The sequence below is a fragment of the Cetorhinus maximus genome, chromosome 5 (assembly GCF_964194155.1).
Source record: "Cetorhinus maximus chromosome 5, sCetMax3.hap1.1, whole genome shotgun sequence".
Taxonomy (NCBI): domain Eukaryota; kingdom Metazoa; phylum Chordata; class Chondrichthyes; order Lamniformes; family Cetorhinidae; genus Cetorhinus; species Cetorhinus maximus.
The window spans coordinates 122,801,417-122,818,828 of NC_135883.1; the positions used below are offsets into that span (position 1 = coordinate 122,801,417).

Genomic DNA, 17,412 nt, shown 5'->3' on the forward strand with positions numbered 1-17,412 from the left:
AACTCAATTTGTCTAGAGAACGGGTGCTACAGGCTGATCCATGATGTCCCACTGGTCAGCCACTGCCCACCTCAAGTCGGGCAGCCCCTGACTAGTAAGGTGCTGACCCACCACGGCACATCTGCTTCAATGGGTGCTTGGAGCTTAGAGTCTCTCCTCAACAAGTGGATGGAATCCATCGCACCAGGAAAACAAAAGAAAAGAAAGAAAATGCCAACACTTCGATTGGAAAGCTGGAACATCAGGATTATGTGCATCGGATTGACAGACGACTTGCAGCTGGTTGATAGGGTGTGCAAGACAGCCATGATCGATATGGAACGATAGGCTGAGCATCAACATAGCCTCCCTATGAGAAGCCAGGCTCACCGAGAGCGGATCCTTGAAAGAAAAACATTCCACATTCATTTGGCAGGGGAAGAGTTCAGAGGAAATGCATAAGCAAGGTGTACGCTTCACTGTGAGGAATTTGCTACTCTCAATGATAGAACCTCCACGCCCCCCACCCCACCCCCACCACAAATGGTTCAGAACATGTTCCCTCCATCCACCTCTCAATTCAAACAGGGCCAGTTAACCTCATGAGTGTCGCTCCAACAATGTGCTCCACACACAGTCAAAAGACCAGTTCTATGAGAAGCTTGATACTGCTGTCAACAGAATCCCTAATTCAGAACATCTTTACCTACTGGGGTTTTCAACACAAGAGTGGGCACGGCCATGAGGCATGGCTCTTCTGCCTTGGACATCATGGCCTGGGAAAGAAAAATGACAATGGACGAAGTCTACTTGAACTTTGCTGCTACCATGAGTTTTGTGTAACTAACACCTTCTTTCAGAACAAACCATGCCACTAGGTGTCCTGGAGACATCCAAGATCAGGGCATTGGCACCAGTGGATCTGATCATCACCCGACTCTGTGAACAGCATTCTCAACACACACATTTATCATAGTGCTGACGGTGATACAGATCACTCCCTGGTTTGCACCAGGGTTAGGATGCAACCCTTGAAGTTTTCTCATTCAAAGCAGAAATGCTGTCCTCATACTAACGTCAACCATACTGCCTACCCAGATAAAAAAAAGTTTCTTGATTAGTAGGCACTTGCCAGCATTCCCACAAGGAGTGCAAAAGCAAAATGGAACATACTTCAAGACGCCGGACAGGATTTTCCACCTCCACCCGCCTCCGGGATCATCCAGTCCTGCCAAAAGTCAATGGACTTTTTGGATGGGCTACCAAATCTCCTGTGGCAGATCCTGCCACAATGGGGCTGGAAAATCCCAGCCACCATCTACAAAACCACACTCTCAACACATGGGAAGTAAGAGCGGAAAAGTGCTGACTGTTTTTTTGTGAAACAAAACACTAGTGTGAACAGACGCTATATATTGTCACGATCTCACCAAGGCATTCGACTCTGTGAGAAGATGTGGCCTCTTTAAGCTGCCGGAGAAAATTGGCTGCCTGCTAAAGCTGCTCAATGTGATCTCCTGTTTCCATGACAACATGATGGCTAAGGTGAGTCATGACGTGGCAACATTGGAACTTTTGAGGTCTGAAGTGAGGTCAAACAGGGTTGCATTCTGATACCAACACTCTCTAGCATATTCTTCTCTTTGTTGCTGCCATTTGCCTTCAGGCCATCTACACAGGGTGTCTGCTTACAGACCAGAATGGATGGAAAGTTAATTAACCTTGCTCGACTGAGATGAAAGACAAAGGTGGGACAAGTCCTCATCAGAGAGTTGCTCTATGCTGACAGTGCTGCATGAACATTCCATACTGAAGACCACATGCAATGACAGTTGACAGACTCTCTCACATCTGTGAAGAGTTTGATATGACTATCAGCATCAGGAAGACAAATGTCATGGTTCAGGATGTTTACATTCCGCAATCTATCAGCCTTGACAACGGGTTGCTGAAGGTTGATAGCTTCACATATCTAGGCATCACAATCACCAGCCAATCTGTCACTTGATGCTGAAATCAACACATGCATTGCAAAAGGTGCAGCTGTTATGTCCAAGCTGAGTAAGAGAGTGTGGAACAACAGCAACCTGACTGAGAACACCAAACCGTGAGACTACCAAGCTGTGTCCTCAAAGCACTCCTCTACAGTGGTGACAGCTGGACAACGTGCTATACAGGAGAAAAGGCTGAAGTTTCCACCTTTGCTGTCTTAGATGTATCCTTGGTATCTCTTGGCAGAACAAGGTCACCAACTCCGAGGTCCTGTAACATGCTAATTCCACCAGCATACACTCATTGCCAAGACAATGACATCTACGCTGGCTGGGCCACATTCATCGGATGGAAGATGGCTGTATACCCAAGACCTTCTGTACATTGATCTGGCCACTGGGTCATGACCTCCTGGGTGTCCATTCCTCCACTACAAGGACACTTGAAAGTGAGATATGAAGATGGCGGACATTGATACTCACAACTGGGAGACAGTCGCCGTGACCTCTAGAGGCTGATTGTTTGGAAAGGCAGTGGAAGAGGTGATCAGAAACAAAAAGCTCAGCTGGCCGAGGAGAGAGCCCAGAGAAAACAAAGGCCAGCTGCATCTTCTCAGCCCACTGTCTTCCTCTGCAGCAAATGCAGCAGAAACAGAGCGGGTCTCCTGAGCCACACCAGATGATGCTTACCAGAGTTGACCACCATGGCACAGACCATCGTCTTACAAGACGGCAGGATGCCATTAGTAGGGTTGTTGTACTGAATATGAAACAAATATTATCATATAATGGAGTAGACGCTTGTATAATAAATACATTTTATTGTGTCATTTCGTTCTATCAATTTGTTGACATCTGATATCAAAGATCAAAAAAGAAAAACAGCAGTAACAGTTGTCTCCCTGTCCTCATCCAAATGGACTGGTCAGGTCGGCAGAAAAATGGCAAATGGAATTCAGTTGGGGAAGTGTGAGGTGATGCATTTGGGCAGTCAAACAAGTCAAAGGGTTACACAATAACTGGGAGGATACTGAGAAGTGTAGAGGAAGTGAGGGACTTGGACTGAACGTCCACAGATCCCTGAAGGTAGCAGGATAGGTTGATATGGTGGTTAAGAAGGCATATGGAATCCTTTCCTTTATTAGACGAGGCATAGAATATAAGAGCAGGGAGGTAATGCTGGAACTATATAGAATATTGGTTAGGCCACAACTTGAGTACTGTGTGCAGTTCTGGCCACCTCATTACAGAGAGGGTGTAACTGCATTAGAGAGAGTGCAGAGGAGATTTACGAGGATGTTGCCAGAACTGGAAAATTGCAACTATGAGGAAAGATTGGATAGGCTGGGGTTGTTCTCCTTGGAACAGAGGAGGCTGAGGAAAGATTTGATTGAGATGTACAAAACTGTGAGGGGCCTAGATAGAAAAGATGGTAAAGGCCATTTACTTCAGTAGAGAGGTCAGCGATTAGGGGACATATATTTAAAATGATTGGTAAAAAGATTAGAACAAAAGAACAAAGAACAAAGAAAAGTACAGCACAGGAATAGGCCCTTCAGCCCTCCAAGCCTGTGCCGATCATATTGCCCGTCAACTAAAACATTTTGCACTTCAGGGTTCCGTATCCCTCTATTCCCATCCTATTCATGTATTTGTCAAGCTGCCTCTTAAACACCACTATCGTACCTGCTTCCACCACCTCTTCTGGCAGCGAATTCCAGACACTCACTACCCTCTGCCTAAAAAACTTGCCCCGCACATCTCCTCTATTGTTTTCTCCTCTCACCTTAAATCTATGTCCCCTAGTAATTGACTCTTCCACCCTGGGAAAAAGCTTCTGACTATCTACTTTGTCCATGCCACTCATAATTTTGTAAACTTTTATCAAGTCGCCCCTCAATCTCCGTCGCGCTAGTGAGAACAATCCGAGTTTCTCCAACCTCTCCTCATAGCTAATAACCTCCAGACCAGGCAGCATCCTGGTAAACCTCCTCTGCACCCTCTCCAATGCCTCCATATCCTTCTGGTAATGTGGTGAAGATGAGGAAACATTTTTTTACCCAGAAGGTTGTGGGGGTCTGGAACTCGCTGCTTAAAAGAGTAGTAGAGGCAGAAACCCTCAACTCATTTAAAAGGTGTCTGGATTTGCACTTGAAGTGCTGTAACCTGCAGGGCTATGGACCAAATGCTGGAAAGTGGGATTAGGTTGGATGGCTCGTTAATTGGCTGGTGCAGACACGAGGGGTCAAGTGGCCTCTCTCTTTGCTGTAAATCTCCTTTCTATGATTCTATGATTCTAAAATCTTCCCCCTATTCTATCATTATCCTAGAGATTTGGAGCAAGTCAAGTTCTTCATTTCTAAATGGTAAACCATCCATGCTGACTCATTTCATCTGCTCCCTCTCCTCTACATCTCACACACCAAATGTGAGGACCTCTTAGATTTCTTCATCTCAAATTTCAGCCCCATTCTCAACTACCACTCTGCTCTCAACCCCATCCTCTATAAAGTCTAGAATTGTGTTGTCACTAACTATGTTCATGCCCACCTCTCCCTCACTTCCTCTATGAATCATTCTTCTACTTTCTAACCTGCCTAAAGCATCAGAACTACCATTGTTAAAATCAACAAATGATAAGCAGTTCCTTCCCAGCCTCTTTAACCTCCCCACTACATTCCTGCAGAGTCCACTGCCCCACTCACCTTCATCGTTTCTCCTCCAACTATTACAGTCTGGCTGAAGCCTGTTAAACATGTGGTTAGACCACACTTGGAGTATCGTGTACACTTCTGGTCTTCATATTATAAAAAAGAATAAAGAGGTGCTGGAGAACATGCAAAAAATATTTAGCAGAATGCTATCAGAGCTGGGAGGTTATACCTATTGGGACATAAATATAAGATAGGCACTAGGGAATTGATGGAAATTTCTTTACCCAGAGAGTTGTTAGAATGTGGAACTTGGTACCAATAGGAGTGATTGAGGTGAATATCTTAGGTGCATTTAATGGGAAGCTGATAAGCACATGAGGGATAAAGGAATAGAAGGTTATGTTGAGGGGGCTAGATGAACAAGGGTGGGAAGAGGCTCATGTGGAGCATAAACATCAGGATGAATCTGTTGGGCCAGATGGTTTGTTTTTGTGCCGTTAATTCTTTGTAATATTTTGCAAGAAAAAATGTAAGACTTGCATTTACGTAGCAGCTTTTACAACCCCAGGACCTCCCAAAATGCTTTACAACCAATGAAATGCTTTTGAAATGTATTCACAGTTGTAATATAGGCAATGCAGCAGCCAATTTGTATGCAGCAAGCTAACACAAAGAACAATGTCATAATGACCAGATAATCTGTTTTTGTGATGTTGAGAGATAAATATTGGTTAGGACATGGGGATAATCTCCTGCTCTTCTTCAATTTAGTTGCATGAGATCCACATGAGAGCACAAATGGGTCATCGGTTTAACATCTCAGATTAGAGACAGTGGGCGGAATCTTCCGTGCCCACTGGCGGCGGGTGTGATAGGTGGCGTGCGCAGACAATATGGCATGATCGGTTTCACAGCAGCGGGAAGGCAGGTCGCGATTGTCTGCTCAGCCCGCCAACGGCAGGCCGTGTTTCCCGCTATCAGTCGTTGGGAACCTCATTGTAATACATCAGCATATCATTATCAGGCCATCCCACCGGGCTTTTGCACCCCCGCTGGGTCCCCCTTCCACATCAGCGGGAAAGCACGCCGACGTGTTTCACAACAGCACAGAGGCGACATGCACTTGGCGGCCTTCACTTTGGGTGAACTGGAGGTGAGGGCACGGCAACGTTCTGCAGAGCTCACCATGATGTGGACATATCTGCAGTACACAGCAACTGAGGCTTGAAATGTCAGTTGCAGCTTGTTGGTCCAGGGAGGAAGCCAGGTTCATGTCAACATTAAAATAAACACCAGTAGCTCTAATTTTCATAGGTCCAGCTCCTGATCCTGGTTGCTTCTCAGGCTTCGGGGCGCCGGGGGCCGGGGTTAAGTACCACCCTGCCTCGGAAGTGACTTTTGAGGGTGAGGGGGAGCAGGGGGCAAGTGCCGCCCTGCTTCAGAGGCAACTTGTGAGGGTGAGGAGGAGCGGGAGATAAATGCAACCTTGCCGTTGAGGCGACTTATGAGTGTGAGGGGGAGCAAGTGCAACCATGCCATCGGGGTAACTTGTGAGGGGGGGCAAATACAGCCTTGCGGTTGAGGCGACTGGTGGCCTGTGGGGAAGGGGGGGGTGGAGGGTGGTGGGGACGGTGGTTGTTAAGGGCAGCCCTGCCTCTGAGTCGACTGGTGACAGGGGGTGGGCAAGGGCAGCACTGCCGTTGAATATAGTGCGCAAGCATTCGGGGTGGGGGGGTTAGGGTGGGTGAGGGAAGTGGCCACACATTTGGGAAACCTGTAGAAAGTGAACATTCCTCTGCAACTGAGACAGTTCAGGCGCAGCCACATTGATATGATTGGGATGAGGCTTCTAGCTTATCTGCCCACTCAAACAGAGGCATCAAAGTGCCACCTAGCTCTCCAGAGCTTCCCCCCTGACCCCGCTCGCCGACCCGCACCCCCCCCACCCCTCTGGCAGACTGCAAATTCACGAGCATTTCAGTGGACTGCAGAGCAGTTGGATTGCACACATTGTACAGCCTCCTCGCATTAGCTGGCAAAGTCAGCATCCCAGTTTGGACCGGTCTCCTACATGGTTCAAGCTAACAGGGCAGCCAAGTAGCGCACTAATCTCTGGCCATCCAAGTGGTGGCCCGCACTCTCTGGGAAGTGTTAAGGGGCCGTCATACTTAACCAGGACAAGTTCTTAGTACACCCATGCTAACCATGTGTTTCTCTCTTTCATCCTGCAGGAGGAGTACATCAGGATCATGGAGCCTGGTGAACTAGCTGTATGCCTGATGGCCTATAGAGCATGAAGAATATGGAAGAGAGAGCGACTGAGGCTCCTTGCTGTGCAGAGGCAGGAGCAGCAACCTCAGGGAGAAGGGGCGGCTGGGGCTCCCGCACACACTGCCCAAGAGCCACAGCAAGTCATTGCTGATCGCCACCTAGTGACACCCAGGGTCTTTAAACGCCACCTTTCATTCCTGCAGATGACCGGGAACCAGTGTCACCGAAGACAACACATGTCTAGGGAGCTGGTCGCTCACATCTGCTGGTTACTGCAGGATTTGGCGCTATGGGGACATGAAGGGCATCCACTGCCAGTGGCTGTGAAAGTGACCGTGGCACTCTATCTCTATGCCAGTGGCTCCGTTCAGGGCTCCACAGGTGATCTCTGTGGGATCTCTCAAGCCTCCACCCACAAATGTATCCATGAGGTCATAGATGCCATCTTCACAAGGGCACACAACTTTGTGCATTTCGCCCGGGACCAGGACAGCCAGGATGGAAGAGTGATTGGATTACCCCAGATCTCGGGATTCCCACAGGTGCAGGGTGAGATTGACCACACTCATGTGGCGCTCAGATCTCTGTCACAACAGGTGATGGACTACATCAACCGCAAGGGCTTCCATTCGCTGAATGTGCAACTGGTGTGCTATCACCAGAAACACAACCTGCAGGTGTGCTCATGGTTTCGAGGGAGTGTGGACAATGCCTACATCCTCAGTCAGTCACAGATTCCTGCAGTCTTCCAGGGTCCACAGAAGCTGCAGTGTTGTCTCCTCGGTGATAGGGAGGCCGTGGCTGATGACACTGAGCGGCTGCCTCACACCACAGCAGAGCGACTCTATAATGAGGCTGATGCTACAGCTCGCAACTTGGTGGAGCAGACCATCGGGATGCTGAAGATAAGGTTCCTGTGCCTGGACCGGTCTGGTGGAGCCCTGCAACACAGTCCGCAGAGGGTGTCATGCATTGTCATCGTCTGCTGCGCCCTTTACCAACCTGGTGCTCCAAATGGGAGATGAGGAGTTGCACGTCTCCTCCGATGAGGAGGACACCGATGGGGGTGAGGTGGAGAAGGTCCTCGGAGGTGACGATGATGGGGATAAGGCCCTCACACTGGCTAGACGAGGCAGGTGCACTCGGGAGCCCCTCATAGCTGCTAGATTTGTGGAGGATGATAACGGCATTCAGTGAGGTGACTCCATAGTTCCTCACATCTCATTTGTGAACGTTTGACTCCAGTCTGGCTTATGACAGCGTGAATACCCACTGTGAGAGTGCTCCTGTCATGGAGACGCAATTGTTGCCTTAATAGTCGCTTGACTGCAAGAGGATGTTGACAACATACATTGAGGATACTCCATAAATCTTCATATTGTCTCTGAGAATGTCTGACTCCTGCCTGGCCGAGGGCAGATCGCTTGTGCTCTGTGATCAGGGTCATATCATAGCGACGCAGCCAAGAAACTTTAGAAGCATCTGATGCTTTATCTGCCTTCAGCACCTGAACCCTTCAGGAGCTGGAGCACAGCATCAGTGGTCACAGATGCTGAAGAGATGCGGAAAACACATGGAGAGAATGACAAACTCTGTGGCACCTGCCCACCACATTCTGGCAGCAATGACCAGCACCACCGAGGTGCAGGCACCAGTAATGTCACCAGGGAGTGTGAGGCCGGACCATCACTTTGGTCTGAAGACTGCACAAAGCACAGGGAAGAGGCCCTGGACTGAGACACCTGCCTTTATCTTGTGCAGAAAGTTTTCACATATGAGTGACAAGAAAACTGCTCATCAGAACAAGGAGCCATTGGAAGGGAGACATTCTTGGGAGTTTGCTGACAATAGTGAACAGTATGCACTGTGCAACTGATTCTCCTTAGCTGTCCTAACCCTAACCCTAACCCTAAATCTTGTTGCTCCCCGGACATTCAAGTGGAGGTGTAGACAACCTGCTGACTGCAACGCCCTGTCTGTGATGACTTTGGTGGGCGTCCTCTGGAGGGCTGAGACTTGGAGGGCACCAGCCTGCTTTCAGGGCCCTGCTGTGTGGCAGTGGCACCCTCCTCAGCCTGTGGAGCTAGAGCTGCTGAGGTCACAGGAAGAGGGGAGTCAGATTGGCCGGTCACTCTCAGAGTCACCTGGCTGGATGGGCCCAGAGTGTGCACTTGCTGATCCTCCAAATGGCCTACTTCTGCTCCTACATCTTATGGTCTTATGCTCCTCCCTATGGGTGCCCAGGGGCCCCAGGCTGACTCTTTGAGGAGCAGCGATAGCTGGAGTGAGATTGAGCTGCCCGGCACCCTCTCGCGGCCAACTATGGCATCAGCGATAGAGTTGAGATCTCGCAGCAGTGCAGGAGCGAAGTCCTGGACTAAGGTCTCCATGGCAGCTGCCATCCTACCAGTGTTGACCTCGGTGTGTTGGCATGCTGGCACTATCACCTCAGGCTGAGGTGGACAGACTCCTCCATTGTGCCTTGCAATCTGAGGAGTGCAGTGGACATCTCTTCCTGATGTTCCCGAGTTTGCCTTTGCAGCTCCAGCAACTGTGACATGACCGAGTCCAGAGGCTCGTCACCTGACTCAGACTCAGCAAATTTCTGGCCTCCGGAGGTCCTTCAAGTGCCGGACACCTGGGAAGTCCCTGCCGCCGCCTGTGGATCAGACAGTGCGATGTGTTCACCAGATTGTGATCCCGGGGCTACTCTAAAGCTAGGTCCCACCGAGGTGTGTGTCTCTGCGCTGGTGGAGGGTGTCGGTGAGTGTTGTGACGGGACTTCAGGGAGGGTGCCTCCAGATTCCTCTTCAGAAATTTCTTCGGGGCTTGATTGGAGGCCCTGGGTCATGGACTCTGTCGACTGTTTGGTAGATGTGCCTGTGGAAGCAAGGTGAGATAATTAGTGCATGGCAGTGGCCTGTGAAACAGGACACATCACTCACAAGATGGTTGCCTGATGGATTTTGCACTGCTGGATCCTCACTTGGTAGAGCAGCGCCAACCTCACTGTCAGCACAGGACCAGTCTCGGTCATCGCTGGCCAGCTGGATGGCTCTGTTTTCAAAGCCCATGAAGACCTTGATTTCGGGCATTCCACCGCCGGTCTCTGGCCTCTCTCTCTTCTTGTGTGCCAGCTTGTCCTGCATGGATAGAGATGGGGAAAGTGTAAGCAGGACGCCTGCCAGGCCAGGTGATAAATGTGCCTGACCCGTGCGTGTGGTGAGTGGTCCCATGGATGGGATGAGGACAATTGCAGTGAGTGTGAGAGAGTGAATGGTGATGTCCCTTGAACTGGCAGTGAGTGAGGGTCCTGTGGGTGTGTGCTGGGAGTGTGTGCGTTGAGAGTGATGAAAAGAGTGACTTACCCTGGCGGAATGGAGGAGGCCATTCATCCTTTTGCAGCATTTTTGCCGGCTGTCCTCTTCTGAAGGGCATTGGCGCTGACCACCGCTGCCACCGCCTCCCAAGCTGGATTGGTCACATTGCTACCCATCCTCCGGCCAGAGCGGGGGTACAGAATATCCCGGCGGGCCTCCACGGCATCCAGCAGTCACTCGAGGGCCCCGTCATTAAACCGGGGGACTGCAGTCTTCTTGCCATGTCTCCCAGGCAGCAGTGGTGAGCTGGAAGCAATGAGCGCTGTGCTTGCGGCATGGCACCCGGTGTGATGCAACGGCAGGGTGATGGCCGGTGGGCGAATGAGGGTCCTGTGGATGTGTGCGGGCATATATCCCAGGAGTGCATAAATAATGAGGCGGGCTCGGGTCAATACGGTGTGAAAACCCGCCATTGCCATCGGCAGGCAGGACGCCGTTTTACCTGCCCGCTACTGCACTTAGTGCAAAGTTTGGAAAGTTCCGCCCAGTATCTCTGACAGTGCAGCACTCCCTCAGTACTACACTGGAGTGTCAGCTTGGATTGTGAAGTGGAACTTTAATCTATAAACTGCTGATGCAGAGACAAGAGTGCTACCAACTGAGCCATGGCTGACAATAATAATAATACAAATTGCTGAAAAAAGAGACATGCTTTCAAAGCTTTTCACCTTGTACCTCTTCATCACATAGGCAAGAATGCCAAATTTCAGTTGGAGCAACAATTTATACTGCATGGAAAAAAGGTGCTGATTGGTTGGCAAGTCAACTCTAATTGGTCTTAGAATTGTCATGAAGAATGCACCAGAATGCTTTTGTTCACCACGCCTTTGTTTCATTCGAAAAAGACCAAATGCCTGGACAAGTTCCCTTTTCCTGCCGAGGACAGGTCCCGGTGTATGAATATATGTAGCTTCTAGCAAGTATAAGTGAGCCACATTGTGAGCCTGGGATGATGTTTTTAAATTGGTTGTGTAATTCTTCGCACATTCAGGATTGTTCAGGAAGTACTGCCCAATCATGGAATCACATCTAACATTAGATATTATATTCTGGGTTTTTCAATCACGGGCTGGTTGAGTACGATCAGTACTCTGCCTATTGCGAACAGGCAAGACATATATACCTATGCTGCTGCATTAATGGGTATCACTTCAATTTTATGTACTGAGATTAGATATGCTGAAGCGGTTTGGACTTTAAATTACTACGTATTGTATATTCGTGCAGAGTGCCTATTGAAACCATTATGTCAGTCAATGAATTGGAGATGGGTTGGGACTTACAGAGGGACCCACAGCAAAGAATCTGTTTTACAGCAAAGTCGGTTTACACAGCAGTGCCTATTCAGTCACACATCACAGCAAACAGCTTACAGTGGCTATTTTAAAAAGTCTCTAAAAACTACAGCAAACAGAACTCATGGGGGTTTATATCTCCTGATAAAAGCAGGGTGATTTCTCCAGCAAGTGAGTGAAGGATAATTACATAATACAAATTGATTGTTGCTCAAGAAAAATACAATGAGTGAAGAGAGGATCGTTACATATAAATGGTCCTAGTCACTTACAGCAGTACCACCCCCAGCTGTGATTGACAGGAAAATTACTCAATCATTTCCATTCTGGCCAGGAATAGTGGTGTCATTATATGCAGCCACAGTGGTGAACAAATGCTTCATATCTTCAAATGAAATTCCTCCCTCTGTTATTTTATCAGAAGTGAAATATGAGATTTAAAAAAAGAAAAACTTAATAGAGCCAAGTTAAAGAATGGGCAAAAATCTGGCAAATGGAGTTTACTGTGGGAAAATATGAAGTTGTTCACTTTGGCAGAAAGAATAAAAATGCAGAGTATTACTTAAACAGAGAACGACTGCAGAATTCTGAGGTGCAGAGGGATCTAGGTGTTTTAGTACATGAGTCACAAAAGGTTAGTATGCAGGTACAGCAAGTAATTAAGAAGGCTAATGGAATGATATCCTTTATTACAAGAGGAATTGAACATAAAAGTAAGGATGTTATGCTTCAGTTATACAGGGCATTGGTGAGACCGCATCTCGAATATTGTGTGCAGTTTTGGTCTCCTTATTTAAGGAAGGGTGTAAATGCATTGGAGGTGGTTCAGGGGAGGTTTACTAGATTGATGCCTGGAATGAGTGGGTTGTCTTATGAGGAAAGGTTGAACAGGCTGGGCTTGTTTCCACTGGAGTTTAAAAGAGTGAGGGGTGATTTGACTGAAGAATATAAGATCCTGAATGGTCTTGATAAGTTGGACGTGGAAAGGATGTTTTGTCTTGTGGGTGATTCAGTGCCCCCTAGCACTGTTGTATAATTAGGGGTTGCCCTTTTAGGACAGAGATGAGAATTTTTTTCTCTTAGAGGGTTGTGCGACTTTGAAACTCTCTGCTTCAGAAGGTGGCAGAAGTGGGGTCATTGAATATGTTTAAGGCGGAGGTGGATAGATTCTTGTTAGGCAAGGGAATCAAAGGTTATTGGGGGTAGATGGGAATATGGAATTTGAAACACAAGTAGATCAGCCATGATCTTAATAAATGGCGGAGCAGGCTTGAGGGGCCAAATGGCCTACTCCTCCTGTTTCTTATGTTGTTATGTTCTTATGTATTATTTTACAAAGTCCAATGGCAATTAATGTCAGTCATTTAAAAGATTATGCTAATGTGTTTATATATTTGTTTAGTAATTTCTATTTTTCTTTGTCCTAGTTTTCTCCCACCTATAGCCTGTTGGAAAGAAACGGCCCACACGTTTCACACATTGAAAGCTATTATGAAGTCTCTACTAGAAGCTCTTTCAGATACGACTTTCCGAACAATCACTACCGATCTCCTTTATATTGCATCCAATGAAGTACAGTATGATGACACTAAAGTAGACCTCAACATGACAAAACTTGGTTATGTCACTCAGAATCTGCATTCTTCCCTAGGAAAAGGCAATGCGTATCTAGAAAAAATGACAGCGGGGGAGGAGCTTTTATCCAATGCCAACCTTTATGACTCAGTGAATGCTACTAATTACCTATACAACCAATCAATTATGAATGATGAATCGACGATAACGTGTGGAGAAAACTTCATGGACATGGAATGCTTTATGATTTTAACTCCGAGTCAACAGATGGCTATTGCTGTATTGGCTTTGACTTTGGGGACATTCACAGTACTAGAGAATGTATTGATTCTATGTGTTATAATCCGATCCCGCAGTCTCAGATACAAACCGTCTTACCACTTTATAGGCAGCCTGGCAGTGGCCGACCTCCTGGGTAGTGTGATCTTTGTGTATAGTTTTGTGGACTTCCATGTATTCCAAAGGAAAGACAGCCCCAATGTCTTCCTATTCAAACTTGGTGGTGTTACAGCCTCCTTCACAGCTTCAGTGGGCAGCCTCTTCCTGACAGCCATTGATCGATACATCTCTATACACAAGCCCCTTGCCTATAAGAGGATTGTCACACGGCCAAAGGCAGTCATTGCTTTTACTGTTATGTGGACCATATCAATTATAATTGCTGTGCTTCCTCTGTTGGGCTGGAACTGTAAAAAACTGAATTCTGTCTGCTCAGACATCTTTCCTCTCATTGACGAGACTTATCTAATGTTCTGGATTGGTGTTACAAGCATTTTGCTGCTTTTCATCATTTACGCCTATGTGTACATTTTGTGGAAGGCACATGTTCACGCTGTCCGCATGATCCAACGTGGCACCCAGAAGAGTATAATTGTACAGGTGACTGAGGGAGGCAAGGTGCAAACTGTTCGTCTCGATCAAACGCGCATGGACATCCGACTGGCCAAGACGCTTGTCCTTATTCTTGTGGTCCTCATCATCTGCTGGGGTCCTCTCCTAGCCATCATGGTGTACGACGTCTTTGGTAAAATGAACAAGCTTGTAAAGACAATATTTGCCTTTTGCAGTATGTTGTGCTTACTCAATTCTACAGTTAATCCTATTATCTATGCTCTGAGGAGCAAAGATCTGAGACATGCTTTCCGCAGTATGTTCTGTTCCTGTAAGGGTGCATCAGCTCAGCCACTGGAAAACAGCCTGGAGTCAGACTGCCAACAGAAACAGGGGAACCACCCTGGCACCATGCAAACAGCTGCCAGGACCTGCATCAAAAGCACTGTAAAAGTAGCTCAAGTGGCCATCTCGGTCTCCACGGAGACGTCAGCTGAGGCCGTCTGAGTGTAACAATCTGATGATTCACACTGACAATAATTCTTAATGGTTAAATTGCATTCCTCTAAAGATCATTTAAAAAGAACTTAGGCAGCACTTCTAAAATTTTGCCATGACATCACTCGCACTAGCTATGGATATGCAGCAAAGCCAATTTAGGAACCGCACCCATCCAACTGGCTCATGCACGCCAAACTAGAACCAAGCTTTTGATTGATAACTTGGTTTGCACTGTAAGAGTGAAACAGAAATATGTGTGGGAATACAGCAGGTCTCACTAAAAAGCCATTCTCAAGGACAATCCCTAAGCTATCTGGAAATGAGGATGCCCTTTTAAGAATGTCAAAGAAGTTACTGTCTGTCACATACACAGTAATGATGCAGGTACCTCTAGGATGTTCAAGGGAACCCACTTTATACTTCATGAATGATGCCACCTCTATGTTGCTGTTTCTCTGTCCTGGTCCTGGTGATGTATTTAGATAGAACTGGACCAAACTTTAACCAGAACTATAGTTTCCTAATTGCAACTGGTCAGAACAAAGCAACATATGAGAATGCATAACCACATAGTGGGCTGTCCCTATGATAGATGCTGGTCATAAGAGCCAACTGATTAAATGATTCATCATTGATGTAATCAGAGGTGCATCCCCTGTTGGATTAATATTTTAAATTTACAAATTGATGATCTACTAATTAAAAATGAAATAATTTATTCATTGTCTACCAGCAGCTAAGCTTAACTTTTCATTCTTTCTTGGTCATGTGGCAGATATTGGCCCGATCAATTCCTTTTAATGCGTAACAGTGCTGGTTGCGCATATATATAGAGACACACAAGCTTAACATATGATATATGACAGAACCCTGATTGCCAGCTCACAAAAAAAAATTGTGAAACTACCAAATAGTATCAGTGCCATTGGGTCATTTAGTAGACCAGTTCACTTCTTGCTGGTTGCCTCAGATTGATTTGTAGTCTGAATTCAGATGCCTTGGCTTTGGAGATAAAAGCATTCAGTATGGCATCAATCAGTTAAATTAATCAGAACAATTTAATAGTAAAGGTACATTTAATATTTTAGTAACGCTTACCAAAATGTGCTAATGATAGTTGAACTTGACCTTTCTATCTAAACCTGGTTGTTGATTGGAACAATTATTCAGGTGGTTTTGAATTCAGAGGCACAGCTCTTCTTTAAAGTTCCCTGAAGCTGTTTTGTCAAAATAATATTGCACAGTTGGGCTGAGAAATTGGGCTCATTTGTGCTTGTTTTTTTTGGGTACCATGAGGGCTCTTATAGCTCCAAAATGGTGTCCATGCCTCCTGTGCATACATGTGGGATGAATCGAGCTACATAATGCAGGCATTAACATGCGCAGTGAACATATGCGAAGCAGGAAGATCACAATGTCAATCAGCGGGTAATATGGATTTGATGCCAGCAGTGGCATCTTGAAGCTCGATGCTCCAGCTAACAACCTCTCCTAACCTTGCACATCTAAACACACGCTCACCCCCACAATGCCCCCCAAACACCAGCACTATTTAAATGGGCTCATCAACTACTTACAGGTTAGCTGCTGGCTAATTTCTTCTGGTTGTTGCTATGATTCTATAAGTATTTGGTGTTTTCTATAATTGTTTCAATTTGCAAAAGTCTTTGGGGAGTGGTGTGGCAGGTGCAGAAGGACTTTTACTGACTTCAAGGCTTTTGCACAAACCAATTGCAAACAGACTTGCGTGCACTAGTAGGCATTCCCCTTGGAATACAGCATGGCTTGGAGAATGGGGAGAAGCCACACAGAGCAGGGCAAACTGCTGCAAGAGGGAGGAGGAGGAGAAGGCCTCTCAGCAGGAGGTCATATCCACCCAGGATGTTCAGGAAGCAATTCCCCTACATGAGCCTCAGCAAGGAACAGTGCGTGCAATGCCTGTGCTTCAGTAAGAATATTCTTACTGAAATCTAGCACCCACTACAATTTCAAAGCAGGACAAGCATGGCATGGCTAGTGTCTGTGAAGCTGACTGTGGCAATGAACTTTTGATGCCTGCCTCCTTCCAGACTGGAGTTGGAGATATTTGCAATATCTCCCAATTTGTAATTCACTGTCACACAAAAGAGGTCCTTGAGACTCACTGTGCAATGAGAGCTAATTACATTTTATTGTATCTTGCCAGAGAGAGACAGATAGGGCAAGAACACGTCTTTAGTAGAATTTCAAGCTTCCCCATGGTGCAGAGTGTCATTGACTGCATACACATCGTTTTGTCGGCACCAACAAGTCAACTCTGCCTATAGTGGAACTGAAAAGGGATTCCACACGCTTAATGTCCAGCTGATGTGTGACAATAGGCAACAAATCATGTAAGTCAATGCCCCGTACCCTGGTACGGTACTAGTAGCAGTCATGATGCCTTCACTTTGCAGCAATCTGCTGTGCCATCTGCATTTGAACCATCACAGTAAACCAAAGTGTGGCTACTAGACGATAAGAGCGATCCACTGACTACATGGCTGATGACCCCAGTGCGCAACCCATATACACATTTGCAGCATGCGTATAATGAAAGGCCTGCTGCCAGACTCAATGTGATGAAGCAGATCACTGGGATGGTTCAACTATGCTTCTGCTGCCTGGGTAATTCTGAAGGAGCCCTATAATACTTGGCAGAGCATGTACCAAGATGTGTAGCAGTCCGCTGCATTCTGCATAACATTACTGTTGTGAGGGCACAGCCCTTCCCACTAGCTATAGGGTAAGCAGTTGAAGAGCAGGAGGACAAGAAAGAGGAAGGGAGGAGGCAACCGAACCAGTTCTTTTCTGATTGGGTTATCCATGAAGAACTCATCTGAGTGCAAGACCAGTCATCACAACCCCAACATCAACAGGGCCACGCTTCACCTTTCTTCTGTCACTGACTATCACA

The 17,412-nt window shown here is 46.9% G+C and overlaps 1 protein-coding gene across 1 annotated transcript in view; it reads left to right on the forward strand.

Moving 5' to 3' along the window:
* cnr1 (cannabinoid receptor 1) overlaps window positions 1–14,483 on the forward strand; it is a 35,811-nt gene extending 21,328 nt beyond the window's left edge. Inside the window, exon 3 of the mRNA XM_078541330.1 lies at window positions 12,998–14,483. Within this exon, the coding sequence (XP_078397456.1) occupies window positions 13,062–14,483 (1,422 nt within the window). The 5' untranslated portion in view covers window positions 12,998–13,061. The remainder of the gene's footprint in view (window positions 1–12,997) is intronic.
* The last annotated feature ends 2,929 nt before the right edge of the window (window positions 14,484–17,412 follow it).